A 20,209-nucleotide genomic window follows, 5' to 3' on the forward strand; every position below is an offset into this window, starting at 1 on the left:
AAAGAAGTTAATATGAATTGGAACATTATAGAATGGATAGGGGAAACATAGAAATAAACATGTTTAAATCATAACCCTTTCTTTTGTTTTTCCACTATGATTTGACCAAGTCATTTTGTTCCCCATACACTCCAAGTGTTGGCCTATGAAGTAAAAATAATCATGCTGACCTCACATTTTTAGAGAAAAAAAGTATAAAAAGACCTGCAAGGGCTTCAGACACAGTAGATCTGTATTCCCGCTAGGAAGGCCACTAAAGGCCACTATTAATACACACATCCTTGATCCTAATCCCTACAAATTTATAATTTTCGTGTTTGCAATTCTGATAGTTTATGTCCAGGTTCTTAATTTGCCTATACATAATTTATTAAATTAAATAAATATATTAAGACAGAAATGCAGATTGTCTTCTGTCTTAAAGTAAATTGTACCTTTTAATTCAGAAAGAAAGAAAGGGTGTATTTTGTGTTTTAATTTTCATTATACAGCAAACAAAATATGTTTCTCAGCCTAGCCATAATCCAGCAGGGAAAGCATGGCACATGAAAATGTTTATAAGTGGTAAAAATAAAAACTTACTTAAGGGACTGTTGGGATCAGCAGCCAAGTTAACCGATGATAGAGGTTTGTAAGAAGAGTGACTGCCAAACAACTATAGTGAAGTACTGAGAGCAGCTCCCCCTCATGCCATGATAACATCCACGCCTCATTCCTTTTTGCTCCCCTTCCCATTACAGCCATTCATGGGAGACAATTACTGTGATGCCATCAACAATCGAGCCTTCTGCAACTACGACGGTGGGGACTGCTGCACCTCCACAGTAAAGACCAAAAAGGTATGTCACATCAGTCTTGTCACAGTTACCACCTTTGTGGCCTTCTAGCCTGTTGACCAGAGTCTCTTCTATAGGCTAAAAACCGTATTGTAGTGGCTGTGTTAGTGTTCCATTTATTCCTTTGGTTAAGAGTGAGGTATTATCGTTTGCTGGGTACTAGATGGTCTTTGCACAGGTGGTCCTCAGGTGGTGTTGCCTGGAGAAGCAGATACAGATAAGAGCAATATGCACTCTAAGTACAGACTGGACAGAGGAGACTGGGCAGAAAAGTCCCTGAATAGCTATACCGCAACAGCCAAGGAAAGGAGCATGGAGGTGGCACAAGAGCATTTGAAGCAAAAGACAAGCTTGTAAATCCTAGGGAGATATATATTGTAAGTGATATATCCAAAGCAGAGGGGACGAGAACACAGGACATTGCTAACTAGGACATCTACAGCCTTGGAACACTCAATTATATATTTGGTTCTGTGGAACTGGAGGTGTATGAAGGGCCTTGTCTATGTGTGGGGAGAGGGTTGGGTGTCATTTTATTTCTCTAGCATTATAACACACACACACACACACACACACACACACACACACATACTCTTGCTCACACCTCCACCCCCACCCCCACCACAGTGGATCAAATACTTGTCATAAATCAGGAACATTAGAGTGAGATGTTTATCAACCTCTCTGTTAGCTTCCTGGGAAGAGCTAACACCAAAATTTACAGCTCCAGTTGAGAGAGGGGGAAAAATCCTGTGCACCCTGACCTATAAAGATTTCATGTGGCATGGGAAACACCTCCGTGTTTGCAGCCATCCGCCATCTGAGACAAGAGGTCTTTTGAACTCAAAGATGATTTGCTAAAATATTTCATTATGAAGAACTGGAGTTTACTAGAACAGAAAAGAAAAGAATCTAAGTGACAGCTGAGTGTTTAATGATTGCCCCACCTGGTTTTCCCTGGTCATTAATGAGACACTGAGGCCACGAGGAAGGATGATTTGTGTCAGGTGGCAGAGGAAATGCTACAAAGTGCCTGGCTCCCAACATAAACCCTTTGATATGGTGACATCCTTCAGAAACTGGTTACCTTAAGAAACATGCTTCAGCCTCACATGGCAGGGATGGATGAGCACATGTCCAAGTCACAGAACTGTTAATGGCTGACAAAGAATGCTGAGGTTCTCTGGAATCTAGTCAGTCCCCAGTGGGCAGTGTTTTCACAAAATGCCTGACCTTTTGTGGTTTTGGTTTTGTATTTTTACTAAAACACTGAAGATACATGTTTTCTGCTTAATATAAGAGGATAAAATCAATTTCCGGTTAACAGCCTTTATCCTAAAAGTGAAAGAATGTATGTTTCATTCTTTGGAAAATCCAGAAAGGAAGGAACAGGAGAATATACTTAATGTCCTCCAGCCTGAGAAAACCATGGTTGTTTTTTATTTTGAATGTTTTTTATTGTCTGATGGTTTCATACAGTTTTATAATAACTTCTAGTAATTTGTATTCCTCATTCCTCATTCCCCTCTCACCCCTCCCTCATTTATTGAAACCCTCCCTCTGAAAAGGTCTAGACCCTACTTTCTTGCTTTTGTGTGTGTGTGTGTTTGCGTGTGTGTGTGTGTGTGTGTGTGTGTGTGTGAGAGAGAGAGAGAGAGAGAGAGAGAGAGAGAGAGACAGAAACAGAGATCTATTGATTTAATTTTAATCAGGGTTTCTTGCTGGGACATGATTGGAATTATTTACGGAACAAGTGTAACTTGTCAGTGGTTATACCACTGAAAGAAAGGACATTCCCTTTTGGGTATGTTTTATTTTATGTGTTTTGTAAGTATAAAGCTATACGAGTCTCTGTGAGTCAGTGCATTCCCAGTTCTGGGTCTAACTTCTGTGGGTTTGGCACAAGAAAATGTATACATATAAATGACCTAACATTTCAGGTGCATTGTGTGCTATGTTATTGGTTATTAATTGGTTGTGATGTGCAGCATTTGTGCTATGTAACCATTTACTTTGACTCTTGTCTTAAATGTTTGAGTTATTCTTATTTGCACAGTAAGTACTTTCAAAGATCCAGTTGTTCCTTTACAAAATCATTCCTAGGACTGAAATTACTAGGTTTGAAGGTGTAAGCATTTTTTAAGACTCTTGATGTTTGCTTTGTAATGAATATAACCTGTCATAATTCATGTTTTACCTCATCAGAGTAGTCTGTTTTTCTGCTTTTTGGAAAATGAATGGAGGGTGTAGTTTTTATTTTAAATATAAGTTTCTGTAGAATTTCAGCTCTGTCTGACCTCACAAGTTTGGCAGAGAGTGTCTCAGATCAAAATAATTTTATACTACTATAATTTATAAACTAAAATATTATAAAACTGTTTATTTGGGAGACTTCTTAAATGTATTCCCCCCTTCTTTAACAGAAAATTTTTTTGGGAGATGAAATAATGTGATTGATGCTCAGATGTAGATTCCAAGTTGTTATTCTCTCTCTCTCTCTCTCTCTCTCTCTCTCTCTCTCTCTCTCTCTCTCTCTCTCTCTCTCTCTCTCTCTCTCTGTGTGTGTGTGTGTTTGTGTGAATATCAGTCCTCATTTGACTCTCTGTTCCTGAGCTGGGTGCTTTTGCAATAACTTCAGACAGCAGGGCCCTAACACAAGAACTGTTTCTAAACTAAGGAATCCAGAGTCTGATCTGTGATGAGTTTGAATATATTTCCTTACCTTTTCTTCTATCATCTTTTGTTATTGTTGTTGTTCACCTACAATATAAATGTAGTCTAGGATTTTTACATTAACACCTATTTTGTGCTGCTCTATCCTTCTGGAAGAAACAGTATATTACATGGCCTTTCTTTTCCCAGTGAGATGACTTTCCACTGAGCATCTTTTGTGGATGAGGCTGTGTACCCACAGTAGGAGCCAGCTAGACACAGCCCCTACCTTTGGGTCACCTGTCTAGGGAGCACGGTGAGAAGCAGTGAGCTAGTGACAGTACATTCAGCTGTCTTTCTGAAAGATGCAGTAAATGAAAGAGGGAGGACTTCAGGGAGAAGAATTCTCTAAGAATGTATATTTAGCCCCATGGAGGAGCACTGTGCCAGTGTTTGGAGTGGTTTATGTGTTTGGAGACAGAATGGTGGTGTTCCATGTCCTCAAGTGTAGAGTAAAGAGTCTAAAGGACTCTCTTAGGACATGTGTGGCATTGTCATATTTAGTTCAATGGCTCACCAGTGTTTAATAGTTTCAAAAGTCAAGATTCTGGAATGAAGAGGAAAAGTATGTCACATTAATGTCACATAGCCTTCTATTTAAATTGCCCATTGTATCTCCTAAATAATCCCAACTTCTTGAATGATCTTTGCATATACCCAACTACTCTATACTGTAGACTGGTTTGTAAATGATGATAGGCAAATAAAACCAAGGATACCAAACATGTAAATAAATCAACACATGTGCCAGACGACTCTTTCCTGGACTCTTCTTTTTCTAAAACTACAGAATTCTTTACAAAGTACCTGCATTCCCTTCATCTATACTGCCTTTCCCTTCCTCTGTATTTATTTTGTAGATATAAATTATCGATCCTGGACTCTTTTTCAACCTTTTTTGTTGGCTCTGACAGGTCCATATTATCACCTTTTCAGAACAGACAAACTAACTTGGGCTCCAAATAATTGAGGTTTCCCAACTTCACTTGACCAATGATTGGCAAAGTTCAAATTCAAATCCAGTTTTGTCTGACTGACAAGCCCTGCTGTTTCTTCTGCACAGGGCTGACTCTCAGAAGGTAAAAGCACCTGTGAATGGGGCCTTGTTCTCAGTACATCTGGGCATGGCCCTCCCAGCTTAGGTTGGACACGTTTTATGGTGAGAGCAGGCTGCCAGGGAATTTGGGTTTGGGGAACCTCCCTGTGGCAGATGAAGGTGGTTATCTCAGAAGCAGCCTTACCCAGGTAACCCTAGCATACCAGAATGCCCAGCTTGGGAGTTATTCTGTGCATACATGGAACAGGAGAAAGTGCTGCTACTTTCTCCATCTTCCCATAAGAAACCTCTTAGTGGAGAGGAGAGGCTTTATTGAATTTGTGTTCCTGACTTTACCTATAATGTCAATTTCATTCTCACCCACACCATTGGCCTCTATTGGGGTAATTCCCTTTCTCTGAACACCCAGTGTGGTACTCAGAAACTCATCAGCAGCACAGGGCTGCTGCAAACACAAGAATGTGGCTTCTGAGGACTTATTACACACTGAATTGTGGCAGGAATCTTTGTGCATGATGTTTCCAGAACTTTCTGCTGAGGAAGAAAACTGATTCAGTGAAGTCAAATAAGAGGACATGGTGACAAAGATGTATGTGGGATTCAGGTCCCCTACATCTAGACAAGCTGTCCTAGTGAGTATTTTCTGACAGTCAACTCTGTCACACATGGTGTTAACTGCTTTTCCATGTCATTTCTTTTCACCAGTACAGTATCTTTGTTGTGGGTGTTGATGAAAGTTTAAGGTCATCCAACCCAGAGCTAGCATGTCCAAGACACAGATCTATAGCATTTAATAAACATGTCTCTAGCCATTAACCTTTACGGCTATCTTTTAATGGGCTTGTGACATTTCAAATCATCCTTTGCTTCTTATAGCAACTGTCTTGCTTTATACCTATCCATACACTATAGAGCCATGGTTAAGACAGACTTCTCTAAAACTAGGAGTTTCCAATCACAGATATCACTCAGTGTGATATCTGTGCACTTCTTCTTCCTTCAGTCAGTGTAGACAGCATCTCTTCCCCACATCCTCCTTGTAAAATGGCTTGTGTGTGCTCTTTCCATTTTTCCTCCTCTGTCTGTACACTCTAGTGGGGTATGACTCCACTTGTTAAGATGTTGGCTTATTGTTGCTTTTGGAGTCACACGCTTACAATACAGAGTAACTCTCAATGATGGTTGCTCTCATGCCTTTTTTTTTCCCATAATAAAACCATAACAATTTAAATAAGTTAATTTAATGAGTTAATTCTAAGTAAGCAGGCGTTAGGAGTGTGTGGCAAGAAAGGAAATTTCCTTAACATATTCAAAGTGCTAAGGCCTGTGACTGTAGTTTTTTATGTTTTTTGGCAGCTGCTGTAAGAAGAGTCTATGGAATTGGGCCATAGTATAGAGTAATTTTCTTGAAGATTCCAGACAGGTCAGACTTGCCCTGGGTTCCCATGTCTTGATATTTGGATGTCTGAGGACATGTGTTGGTGATATTGTCAACCAGTGGGAACTTCAAGGCTAGAAAGAACAGGGGACATAGAGAATAAGAAGAAGCCATCTCAGAGGTACATTTCTGCACTCTATGGCACACTCACATGAAGACAATACCTGAAGGGCAGCCATATTGTTCTTTTTTTTTTTTTTAATTCTGAAGCGTATAAAGTACATCTCTTTTGTTCATGGGTGCATTCCAAGTTTCAATGCACCTCACTATTTCTTGTACCACAGTAGGTGTCAGTACACACAAATGTGCAAGGAATAAACTAATGATAATCTTTGTGCAATGAGTGAACTAATGATAATCTTTGCCATGGAAGAGATATTGTGATAAGACCTGTGTAACAACCAGCTGGGCCCAACCCTACTAAGATTATCATGAGGATAAATATCTAGACACTTAGAGTAAGTGTTGGTGACAATACAGCAAATGAGGGGTATTAACAAAGTTTCCTAGAATAGGCTACATAGCCGACGAGACATAATGAATGCATCCATAGGGCCTCAGGTGAAAGATTTAAGAAAGGAGCAGACACAGGTAAAAAGGAAGACAGAGTTTCTTTAGTAGAGGGCACAGACTATTTCAGGACCCAGACATCAGTTAGGGTACAGGTGAAGGAAGTCACATCTCCCTTTATAGAGCCAGATCAGAGCACAGAGGAAATAGAAAGAAGCATAGAGGGATAAGCCTTTTTCAACTTAAGCCAGTGTCTGATCATTCTCCAAAGATAATAAGGAAACCCAGAAAGTATTGTGAGCATGGCATCAGCCTAAAGGAGCCAAGAAAGCTCCTTAGAAGGCAGGGTGTGTATGCCAAATGTAAAGGATTAGTAGCTGAAAACAAGCACCTGGCTAGGCTAAGCAGGGCAGCCCAACACTTTCATGTCTGATGATCACAGATATCAAAGGCTTTCTGGCTCACTCCTTGTTCAAGACTGACCCTGATTTTTTATGCGAATCCCACACGGAAAAGACTTTTCAGTTCATTCCCATGAAGGAATTAAATTCTGTCTCAAGGTGTTATCTTCAGCGGTATCGTCAATATCATCACCTCCACTATCTTCACCATGTCACTCTCACATCACCATGACCAGCACCATCATGATCCTTATCACCATCATTTAATGAACACATATTTTGTGGCACTCACTGTGCTAAATGTTTTTCCCTGCATTTCATACTTAGTATAAAGAACTTTCTCCTGATATAATTCTTATTGCCTCTATTTTATTGAAAAACAAACTGAAGCCCAGAAAAGGACATGATTTGCTCGAGAGTATATCTTAAGTCAATCACTGGGCAAGAACTAAAACCCAGGTTTCTTTTCTATCTCTACCAGTAGATTTTCTTACTGAACCTATGTACATTATTCATCAATGTGAATTCTTTACTTACACTTGAACACTCTACTCTATCCATTGATCATGTTGTATCAGGTACTATATCTACTTCTCTCCCAAGAAACATATTATTTGTATGTGTCTTGTCTTCTTTTACTGGCCTTATTAGCTATTTATATGTACACTGTACAGTCACTCCCTGAAATTTGGGGAGATGCAGTGACTGACCCAAAATACCATAGCATAGGGGTGGTAGAACTAAAGCTTTCAGATTGTCAACACAGCATACCTCTTTTTCTTCAATGTGCACACACACACACACACACACACACACACACACACACAAACACACACACACACACAGAGAGAGAGAGAGAGAGAGAGAGAGAGGAGAGAGAGAAGAGAGGAGACGATAGGAGAGGACAGAGGAGAAAGGGAGAACATAGTCTATTACCAACCCACTGAGTATGAGTCAGAATCCAGTCCTTGCCTGTCTCCCAGCCCTACACGATAGCTACAGCCAGATCATTGGGATACTCTTGCCCAGGCTGCATTCCTGAGCCATTCACACCCATAAATGAAGGGGTTAGCATGGGAAGCTCACCCAGATGGAGAAAACTCAGGCCTGAGCACCATCCTCTAGCCAGGAGGAAAAGGGAGAGAATCCTGCTTTGAGTCATTGATGCAGTCTTGTTAGCAGAGCTTGGCATGAGATAACGTGGTTACATGGTTACTAGAAATCTTCGAATATGATCTAGTCACCATGGTGTGTGGCAGATTTCTGTGGGAGGCCACCTGGAAGAGAAGCTGGGTAGGGATTCAGAGACTGGCAATCAGATTCATGGCTTTTACTGTATCAGACGGTGATATTTATCCCTTTGCCTTGATTTTTTTTTTCTTCAGCATTGAGGTGAGTTTGACTCCTACTCCTCTTGCTTTTTGGGGGTTTGGGGGTGGCACTGAGAAATGATGATAAACAAAGATGCATGTCCCTGGCTACATGCCAGCTAGTGACTCACTTCTTTGCATCTTAGTTTCCTCTAAGGTATAAGTCAGGGATAATAAGAATAGCTGCCTTATTAGGGTTGCTGGGAGGCACTGAATGAGATAATGCAGGTTGAGATTAGCTCAGGGCTCAGTTCACCATAAGAGACAAAGATCTCAGAGCTGGGTTGTAGAGGAGCTCAATTTTCTTTTTGACTCCACCAGAACATTGTACAGACTTTATGAAGTCCTCTGTCTCTCAGGTGGAACCTACAACTAACTTCCAAACTTCTACCATGGTCGCATCAATGTACCTGTATTTAAAGAAGAATTTTCTGGATTCCTATTTGGAGATCAAGCCTAGACTTTATCATATTTTAATTACATTTCCTACTATTTACTTTCAGATGTGTCTTTTAAAGAAATGTTAAAGCTTCCAGGGCTGGCACAGAGAACTCATTCAGATATAACCAAACCAGTGTGAGAATCAGCCAGTGCCAGAGCTCTGCCTGCTGATGACTTGGAGATGTGCAGGGAACTGAAGAGGGTAGGAAGAGAAACAGGAAGGGCAGAATTTGTTGGGGGAAAGTCTGTGTTTCAAATTCCTAGGAAGAAGGCATGAGCAATTCATTGGGAAAAGGCTTGCCTAGCATGTATATGGCCCCAGACTTAACACAACACACACATACACATGCACCCTATAGTATCTAACTTTTGTCTGGACAGGATTTTCCTTTCCTATTTTCCCATACTGATAAATACTTTCAGTAATATTGGATGTTAGATTATAAAGATTGATGCTTATTATATAGATCAGGAACCTGAAGTCCAATGAACAGAAGTAGATCATGGAAAGTTATCAGAACACAGTCCCAAGGCTGAGGTCTCCATAGCTTGTGCTAAATCTCTGTTGTGTATTCATGTGCTCATCCACAGATGAGTCCACTCAGGGCTATCATTCGGCAAAGACTCAGTACAACAGTAGCCCCTTCTCCTTCCCAGACTGAGCAGACACAAAAGTGAAAAACATTTCTGTGCAGGAAGAGTGTAAAAATAATATTCTGTGACATCCTAAGACCAAAGAGAAAGGTAATGGGATCTTGAGATAAGATTGTAGAAGCATAGTTAGGACAGAGGAACTTGAGTGAATAAAGGCTTAAATGGGAAAACACTTGTCGTATTTGAATAAAACAATCTCTGAGTGAATATAGCACAGAGGGGAAGGAGAAAAGAGACAAGGGAAGTCTGGGGATCAGTAGTGCCCAGATGGTGTCAGGCCTTAAACCTCTGGTGGAGAGTTGGAATTTTCTTCCGAGACACAGAACTTGTTATATACTTGTCTGTGAGGGACACAGGTGTGAAGCTGCCCTAGTGAAGCATAGAGCTCAGTGGGAAAGAGTTGACGAGAGACTCTAAAAAGGACATTAAGGGCAACTGGAATGTTTTAAGGACAGAATGTGACTAAAGCTAGGAGACAGGGCAGGGTGAGGGATGAATAATTTAAGAACAAAGTCTGCAGGTGGGAGAGAGGTGACAGGAGGCTAAGAAGATGCTGAATATGTTAGACAAAAGCCTGACTTAGCATGTTTGATTCATCATTGAGCAAACCCTACAGGTTGGGCCATGTTTTAGGGATTCTGTGTGTTTCCTCTTGTTTGATCTTCATTGCCATATGTAGTATTGTTGCTGTTTGAATCTCTGTTTTGTACATGTTGAAACTATGGGCCATGGCAGAGAAGAAATTTCTCCAATATCTCCAGTGGGCATGAAGCAAGGAGATGTGGTCCAGGCCTTTGGGCTGCCAGCATGGTACTCTCCACATTTAGTCAGCTGTTGGAGTTTGTCTTTGATCTATGCTCAGTCTTTCCCATCTGGGACAGGCAGTTTCTCTCTGTGTCTTTTCCAGTTTGAATATTGAGTGTTCCTCCTGAAGAAGAAGAGGCTGTGGGGGGAAAGTCTATGAAAGAATACTGTATATTCTAGAGAGAGAGAGAGAGAGAGAGAGAATGTTTTAAATCTTACTCTTTTTTTCCACAAACAAGTCCTTAGAGGAGTGGTTCTCACCCTTTCTAACACTGGGATCCTTTAATATAGTTCCTGGTGTTGTGGTGACCCCCAATCATGAAATTATTTTCATTGCTACTTCATAACTACAATTCTGTTCCTGTTATGAATCATCATAATGTAAATATCTGATATGTAGGGTGTCTGATATGTGACCTCTGTAAAGGCTCAGACAACACTCTGTTGAGAACCACTGCTTTAGAGACTAGAGTGTAAATGTCTGAAGAAGGAAGAGCAAATGTAATGTGAAAGGCAAGTGCTCACTGGAAGAACATTGATGCTGACAAGTACAGCATCAAGTGAGGCACCTGCTAATTGGAAGGTGAAACAAAGATGTCTTAGACATGGTGGTAGGACATGGCAGGGGGCTTAAAGCACAACTCACTATTTCTGTGGCTTAGGCACTAAGAAAACAGTATGGAACAAGACTGTGACCCTATCTTCATCTCAATGTCAAAGAATTGGTGGGAGTGAGATGTATTAATGCATGTGCAATCTGTGTACCTGAGTGTATGTCTATATAATTGATCACTTGGTTGATAAGCACTGTCCTGGGTACCTTTCATGAGCTATTTCATTTGTCCTTCATCACAGTGTTAGGAAACATAAGGATGTACTTCTATTGTTCCTACTTAATGAATGAGTTTGCTAAGATTCCAGGTCTTGTCACATATTCAAGGTCATGCCTGAGATTGATAAGAGAGAGGGGCCAAGGTTTACTACTTCAATTCAAATTAAATCAGGATTGAGGGAGGTTAATAGTATGGAGGTAAAATATGGACAGGGGGGAGAGAGAGAGAGAGAGAGAGAGAGAGAGAGAGAGAGAGAGAGAGAGAGAGAGAGAGAGAGAATTAGTCTAAAAATACATAAGAACAGGGAAGAGAAAGATGCTTTCAGAGACAATGTGAGCACTTGGAGACCCTGCCTAGGCAGGAGGCGAATGAGGTCATTAAACCCATCTGCGCAGATGGGGGACCCTCTGGGGAAAGTTCTAAGCAAATGTCATGATGCAATACGGTGAAATCGACTTGCGTTAGTTCAGGCTGAGACTCCAGCAGGGATTTCACTGCAATCTTGGGAAAGATGGATCGTGTGCCGGATGGGGAAGACACTTACTCTGTTGGGCTTTTCCTACCACTTTCTAGAAAGGTCAGCCAGCCCAAGGTCACAGAACACATGACAGGATGGACTGGGAATGGAACTTTGGCCTCCCACTTTTTCTTATGCTAAAGTCCTTTTGCAAGAAAGGTTCTTCCCAACAAATTTAATTCAAAAGTTTTTTATAAAATGCTCCTTACTCAGGAATTCAAGCCCCACAGAGGTCATGTAAACTTGTTTTATGCATTCTTTTGTTTCATTTTTGCCTCTCCAAATCGTAAATACAAGTATGTTCAGAGAGCTATGTTTTCTTAAAAGATATATTCTCATCTTTTATTTTAATTTGTTAATCACAGTAGTTTTACTTGTTAGATATTGCCTTGTAGACTTACATTACTAAATTATAATCATAATGATTTTTTATCCATGTTACTCAGCCCATGTAGCTTACTCAGTTGTTTCTGAGGCACAAAGAGAACTATCTTGTTTTGCTTTAAGTATCAGATAGATCACTTTCCTTCAGAAAACAGTCCTTCTTACTTGGTATTAATTTTATCATCGATACAAAGGCAATTGGCATAGAGTTGTAAAAGGGAGTCAGAATTTTCTCATCTGAAAAGTGCATTGCCTTACTTGTAGCAAGGACCTCTCCAAATACAACATGCTATAATATTGACCCTAGGATTATAGTAAAGGTTAATGTAGTGCTTTCAAAAAGTAGAACCATGATGTGACCTTAAATCTGTTTTTCAAATCTAGTGACTGTTCCTTGTTCTTTACCACAACACTGAATACTAGACCAAACTACCTGATTCATTCAAGTTTTTCCCTCTTTAGGTCACTCCTTTTCCTATGTCCTGTGACCTACAAGATGACTGCGCCTGTCGGGATCCTGAAGCCCAAGAACACAGCCGGAAAGACCTTCGGGGATATAACCATGGCTAAGGAAAGACAGGAATTGTCCAAGATTTCCCAATGCCAGGACCTGCATCCCTCTGGTATTGATTTCACAGTCTGCTGCTCAATGAAATGGCCTCTCCACACCAGGGATCCTTAGCACCCAACCGGTCTGCCTTTAATTTCACCCAGGAAGGACCAACTGTGGGGCAATGAACTGAATCCCCATGTTGAATGACAGAATGCAATTCTATCCTGCAGTCCAAGATGGATTGCATACACAGCATGTAGTCCCGGAGCCTCTGAAACTTCTAACCATTTGTCACATGACCACAGCCCAAAACAATAACAACAAAATCATGTTTTGTATCAAACAGTATGCACATCTGTGGTTAGTACACATGCATGCATACACACCCATACAAATATCTGTGTGAGGTCAGTTTTAGAAAGTAAGCAGAAAACAACTGGAAAAACAAAACAAAGCGACAAAAACAAAACACCTCAATCTTTACCAAGCTCCCAGCCAACACCGTCCTTGGGAGAAAGAGAGTTATAGAAATTAAGACCAAGTACTGAGAAGCAACTATAGCTCAGAATCTGAGGCACAGAAAACGTAGTGCATACATCATTATGTAGTGTTTTGGGACCAGAAGTGAAATGGTTTGCAACTATCAATCTTCTAGGGATCTAGGGCCCAAGAACAGGAAAATGTTTCAAGGTGTGTGAAGCTCCCCACATTTTCTGTTGCCATGGGGATTTTGCCCCCACACCAGGGTGCAAAGCCTAGCTGGAAACAGCTTAGGGCTGCAGAGTCAAGGTATTCCATCAGCTCCCTGCTTGAGGCTTGAGGTCTTCATATCCCATCCAGATCCCACCTGTTCTCCAGATCTTACCTTGGGACCACATTTGCTGCTACTCTTCCTGCTGCTCTGTGTGATACATTGAGTGCTTTTTGATGGTAGAACAAGGTTAGAACAAACTCCATATAACCAAGTAGACTGCCTTAAAAGTGATTCATATTTTTCCAGAGTTCCTCACTTCTTGGCCCATCTTTAAGAGAAAAACCTTAATGGGCTTAAGTCCTTCAGGAGTGACTTCTCATTCTGGAAAAGAGTTGAGGGATATCAGATGCTCGAGCCCTTCCTGAAAGTTCAGAATGTCTAAGCCAGTGTTAGATTTTCTAATCAAGTGGAACAGTGTTAAACTTGGGAATGCTGGAACCACCCACAGGCTGTTGGAATGGTCAGAACTTGTGTTATTGTCCTTATCTCAATTTTCCCAGCTCTCTAGGCTAGAGCAAGCTTTGGTCTTGAGACTTCTATTACTCTAAGCGGATTCAGTTCTAAAACATCTTGGATATGGGCAATGTAGATGGTATTCTAGAGAAACAGGGGCACATTAGAAAGCCCTGGAGATCCAGACTCAGCACCCAACATAGTCATCAGATTTTCCATATAATTTTCCAGATGTTAAGACATCTTTCCACATTCATTGTTGGTCACCACTCCTTCCCCCTCTCTTACTTAGTCTTTAAACATTAAGAGGAAATGAGTCAGCTGTACATGGAAGCCAGCAACGAATGCAGGGCCTCTCTCTCTCTCTCTCTCTCTCTCTCTCTCTCTCTCTCTCTCTCTCTCTCTCTGCCTCTTTTTAGTTACCTATACATATCCTCTGAATTGATATGGGAAGAGATTAACACAGGATGAGGTGTATAGAGTAGATAACTTTGACATAATTTGTGAAACATAGAGCTGGGAAGCAAGGAGATAGGAGGATCTAAATGAATTGTATAACATAAAGAAGACAGTATATCAATTGATCACAAGTCTAGTGGGGATAACTAATAAAAGCAAAGTCTGGGACAGAACACAAAATACCAGCTCATGCACCACTGTCCTGCCTCTAAGGCATTCATTACTAATCCATCATGTTCCCTTTTCTACTAGGACCAACAGTACTTCACAAACTGTGTTTTCATGTTATAAACAATAGCTTTTTCTTACTGATCAAGAGTACTTGAAAAGATATCTATTGACCATCAGTGGTTTCTAATACCAAGAAATGTAACAAGGTGCTTTGCTCACAAATGCTCTCAAATAAGGATATAGTGCTTAGATTTTGCAGCTTGTCCTGTACTAAGGCCTCTGAAGTTGGCCTCTAGAATGGAGAAGTAACCGCTTATGTGTTGGCTTAGTACTTTAGCTCCTCCAAAAGACTATGACATTTATACACGGGGCACTATATAATTACTAGACCAAATGTTAACAAAATTTAAGGATAATTTTATGGGACTTGGCCTGATTATGTTTAACTCTCCAAGGTCCTAAAACTTTTCTTAACCCTTCAGGCCCTTCGCTTGCCCAGATATGTCAGCTAGACAAGAGAAGCTAAAGAGAGGTAACAGGAATAACCCTCCCAACAACTTAATATGCCCATAAGTAATACAGAGACCCCCAAAAGACCCCAAAATGACATTATTAAGAGTAGGGTCATAGAAACTGAAGAAAGACAGTAAGAATTTCCCTTAATACACCTAACTGTCTTTGTTTCCACTGTCATCTGTTCTGTACTTTCCAGCTGATCAAAAATTTCTGGAGACTGGACCCTCATTTAAGATTCTTAAGATTCTTAAGATTCATAGGCAGAAGTGGACCTTTCCAGGCAAAATCCCAATCAAAACTGCTAAGAATAAACTCATAGTTGCTGAACCTATTAGAAAGAAGAGGCTACACAATTGGTAGCCTGCCTCATGCCCACAAGGGATGTGTAATTCATAGGACCTTCTCAGACCTTGGTGCAGGATAGTCAGCTGTATTTTTTTCAATGCACTGATTCCCAGTTTCATTTTCTTCCTTAGAATAAACTCCTTGTCACATCCCCTCAGTCATCTGCTCCAGACAATGGAGTAATCAGGAGGAGGCGGTTCTGAAGCACTGTTGGACATCCACAGCATAGGGGCCCTAAAGCACTTGGGAGTTCTGCAGCTGAAGAAGTATAAGTCTGTTAGCAAGGAGGCAAAGATGAGGTGGAAAGTTCTCTAGGCCCCATCTGGGAAACTGTTCCAAACCGCAACTCACTGTCTGTCCGGAGGACTTGCATTACCCCTAGATTTTGTGCCAACAACCTCATAAGGGAAGTCGGTGTGGGAAATCGGTCAGTCCTTGGGAAGTCAGTGTGGGTAGGTGAAGTGGGGTATAAAGGAAAGGAGAGATTAATGATCTTAAATAGCAGGCTTTTGGAAAAGGAGGGAATCAGCTGCTGCTTTTGGCCTTAGCACACTGGGCCACTGCCGAGACCATTCTCTGTCTCGTTCCCACTTTGGCCAATGCTTATATGCTATTTGTTGAAAATAATTCTTTAGGACAGATTTCAGCTACCTCCCTTCCAGGTTTGATTTCTTGGCTGTAACTGTCAATTTGTTAAAGGTTTTACCTGTGTGATTTCTTTCTTCCTTCCTTTCTTTCTTTTCTTTTCTTTTCTTTCCTTTTTTTTTTTTTAAAAAAAAAAGAAATAAAAAGAAAAAGAAATGAAAGAAAGAAAAGAGAAGAGCAGGAGAGGAAGGAAACCATAGTCATGTGAACAGTTTCAGAGTGTGTGCCTGGGTGCTTGCATGCGTGCATGCATGTGTGCGAGTTTTTTCTGGTACCTCAAGTGAGAAAATAACTAGAAGAAATTGATGGTGATAAAGCTGTAAAGATAGAAATTAGTAGAAGACAATATGAATACAAGGAACTAAAATGCATGACTAAAACCTAAGAATATGAGTCCTACTTTTATGCTTCCTCGAAGAGACTGTTTATTCTACAGATTGAGTATGTAGAGATGACATAGAGATTTCTCTAGTGGATGAAGAGTTGGGTTTTATGGCACTGTCTGATATTGTCTGTCCATTGTGGTAGGTGTGGTAGGTCCAGGAAGTAAGGCATTTTATTCTCTTGAGTTGTTTTTAGTGGGACATTTTGTTCTTTTTTTTTTTTTTTTTTTTTTTTTTTTGACTGTCCATAGTAGAAGGGACTGGGGAGGGGGTTTGATAATGGGTTTTACCAAATGTTAAGGGAATAAACTGTGTCTTTGTCCTTTTTACACTATAATATATTTGTATTTGCCAGTATGGCCCCAAGCTCCTTGAAGACTACACTCAGAATCACACTGCACAGCCTAGTTCCTAAGAAGCTGCTATGTGACCAGACAGGTGAATTTTGAGAAAGAAAACAAACCAAATAAGTAACTAAATAGAAAATGAGTTTTATAAAACCCTCTTTTTGTAATTTATTCAAGTTTTGCCAAATTTGTAGCTCATTTCCTTTGTAAGAGCAATGTAATACTAATAATTATAGAGGTTTATGTGTCTGGCAGACAGTTCCAAAATTCTTGACTCCATGCATCAGCTCAGTCAGTGATCTTGAACAAGTCATCATATTGCCTCCATTTTTGCCTCAGTTTCTCTAGCTGAAAAATGGGGATACTACTTACTTACCTACCTCACAGTGGGAGGACAGAAGATCACGAGGCTCTGAGGTTTTTTTAATGGACTGTGCAATCTGTTACAGACACCACCTGATGCAAAGTCCACAGTTTACTTTTCAAGAATGCACAGGTCCATTTCCCTTTTCAGAGATAGGGAGTGCTTGATTGACATTTCAAGGCACAAAGCTGGAATGCCTGGATACCATCCATCTTAAGTGAGTGTACTGGGGAATAGTTCATTATTTAGAGAATTTCAAGTTTCCCCTCTCTTATTCTGGCCTTCTCCAATTCAATGATTTGATCAAAATCTAATGACTTCCTACAGTGTAAAAGTCAGGCTACTGTCATCTAGTTAAGATTTGGGGGCAATTACCAACATACAGAATAAGAGGGTCTGACGTCTCTTCTCTAGCAGATTGTTCACTTCTCACACTCAATTTCCATATCACATATTTCATTACTATAAGCGATAACATTCTGAGTGAAGTTGGACTTCTTAAACTACACACCAGCAGTCAGTGAGGTGAACTATGAACAATTATTGAGTTGCTTTCTTGGGTTTCTATAATCAATAACCTGTCTGCAGATATCTATCTATATAATGATATTATATATAAATAAAAATTTACATATATATGCACATGTATATATAGCTGTACATATATGTGTGTATATATATACTTAAATGTAATATTTACAAAACTGTGATCTCGTCTAGAGAAAAATGTATTCATATGACAAACTGCTCTTCCATATTTATGTATCATATTATACCTTTTTATTGTTGTCATAATTATTGAGGGTATTTCTTATTGTTATGATGTTAAAATCTGTTTGGCACCTTCTGGAAGCAACCAAAAAATTATGACTCTTCATTGAAGTGCTTAGAATCTGTTCTCATGAGAATTCTACTGGTCTACTGTAAAAAAAAAAAAAAAAAAACAAAAAAACAAAAAACAAAACAAAAAAAAAACAAAAACAAAAAACACAAAACAAAAAACCCAAAAAACAAACAAAAAGCCCACAAAGAAACAAAAAAATGAAAGAAAGGAAGAAAGAGAGAGTGAAAAGAAAGATAAAAGCAAAGTAAACACCAAAAACTAAATACAACTCTAACCTTCTTCCTGTACCTCACGCACAGAAATGTGCTGCTCTTGTCCTGGGTTATGTTTTTCCTGTTTGTGTGTTTTTACGGATCTAAGTTAAGTCTTTCAGCGATATATAAAATGTAAATAGTTAACTTTATTTATTAAGAATGTCATCTTTTAATTTATATTTACACAATGGTTCATCTAATTTATTTTTTCTATACGGTTTTAAATACTCAGACATATTTTGCTGTTCATGGTATTTTTTATCTTCTTCTCATGGATTTGTGTTTCCATACTGTTCTCTCTGGTCTCAGTTATGGTTGGATCTGACACACACACACAAAAATGTCAAAAACAAATATTTTGCCACTGTTGATTACTATACCTTAAAGTTCTATATTATGAAAATATATAATAGCTTGTCTGCTTCAACATGTTGTTGTGTGTTTTTTGTCTATTGTAGAGTCTTACAGAATGGCTGTGTGTGTGTGTGTGTGTGTGTGTATATGTATGTGTGTGTATGTGTGTGTGTGTATATGTGTGTGTATATGTGTGAGAGAGAGAGCATACATACTACACATACACACACAAACACAATAACATAAAAGAGAACATGTGAGTTTATAATTTTAAAAAAATTAATAAAAACCATGAAATTGAATTTGATATATACCAAATCTTCTACATAAGTCCTGAAAAATTTTTATATTTTGTACATGCAAAACCTGGCAAACATTACTATACATTGTAAGAAATCTCCACTCTATGTAACCAAAGTATGTATCAGTTGTCATTATATGCTGCTTTTTGAACTCTATCTTCAACAATACACTCTGAGAATATTCTTTATTTAAAAAAAACAAACAAATAAAAAACAAAAACAAAAAACAAAACAAGAAAATGGAAACAAAAGGATCCTGTCTTCTGGGTGTAACATGGTCATTGCAATCTTGAGCTCACTACATATGTTAATACTACACAAACCTGTGAGAAACTGGGTTCTTCAACATTCCATCAATAATCAAGGATTGATGGAGCAGGTGCAGGGCCTGACTATGATACCTCTCTCCTGAAGGAGCCACTGACAGACAGTTCATGGTTGCAGGTGAAGAGAGGTATTATTTTCTTCAGTACTTTAGCCATTGATAGGGTATCCATGACATGCCATAACCTTCTACCAAAGCTCATACAAGCAAACCTAATGAATTTCATCACAATACACTGTACATGTATAAAAATTTCAAACTGATGTTATGTTAAAATAATAAATTAAATAAGAAAAGAATTAACCCTTAATCATCTAGTCCATCATGGGAGCTGATAGCTGAGGTGGAAATATTGTTCGTTTCTATCTATGTGACACATTTTATTGTTCATAAGTTACCAGTTAGTAAGTAGCTAATCTTAGGAAAGTTATTACATTGTTTAAAAGTTTTGTCTTACTATTTGTGAAATGAAAATAAAATATCAACATCATAATGTTCTTTTGGATTTGTTTTGTTTTTTCAGTCAGGACTTCTCTGTGTATCCCTGGCTATCCTGAAGCTCACTTGGTGTACCAGGCTGGCCTTGAACTGAAGGAGATCCTCTTGCCTCTGCCTCTAGAGTACTGGGATTAAAGGTGTGTACCACCACCACCCTGTCCCTCCATAAGGTTTCTTAATTGAGGTTTTTTGTTTTGTTTTGCTTTGTTTTTTTGTTTTTTTTTTTTTTTTTTTTTTAAGACACAAGTTACATTGGCTCTTTTCCTGTTGAAACCAAAGGTGCTTATGACAAACATTAATAACATACCAGTTTTACTGCTGAACTTATTTATTTATTCATTCCTTTATTGTTTTTTGAGACAGGGTTTCTGTGTGTTGTTTTGGAGCCTGTCCTGGAATGCACTCTGTAGACCTGGCTGGTCTCACATTAACCATGATCTATGTGCCTCCCAAGTGCTGGGATTATAGGTATGCACCACAACCACCCAGCTGACTGAACTTTTCTTTCTTTTCTTTTTTTTCTAATTTAAATTTGAAACAAGCTTGTTTTACATGTCAATCCAAGTTCCCACACCCTCTCATCCTCCCCTGTCCCTCACACCAACCCCCATCCCATCCCCTTTCTGCTCCCCAGGGAGGGTGAGGCCTTCCATGGGGAGTCTTCAAAGTCTATCTTATCATTTGG

At 39.5% G+C, this 20,209-nt stretch overlaps 1 protein-coding gene across 1 annotated transcript in view; it reads left to right on the top strand.

Annotated features, from left to right (window-relative positions):
* Positions 1-12,960, top strand: part of Pappa (pappalysin 1) — a 231,288-nt gene extending 218,328 nt beyond the window's left edge. The window contains exons 21-22 of the mRNA XM_051188025.1: positions 741-839; positions 12,420-12,960. Of these exons, the coding sequence (XP_051043982.1) occupies positions 741-839; positions 12,420-12,527 (207 nt within the window). The 3' untranslated portion in view covers positions 12,528-12,960. The remainder of the gene's footprint in view (positions 1-740; positions 840-12,419) is intronic.
* Positions 12,961-20,209: the final 7,249 nt, after the last annotated feature.

The sequence above is a fragment of the Phodopus roborovskii genome, unplaced genomic scaffold (genome assembly GCF_943737965.1).
Source record: "Phodopus roborovskii unplaced genomic scaffold, PHOROB, whole genome shotgun sequence".
Lineage (NCBI taxonomy): Eukaryota > Metazoa > Chordata > Mammalia > Rodentia > Cricetidae > Phodopus > Phodopus roborovskii.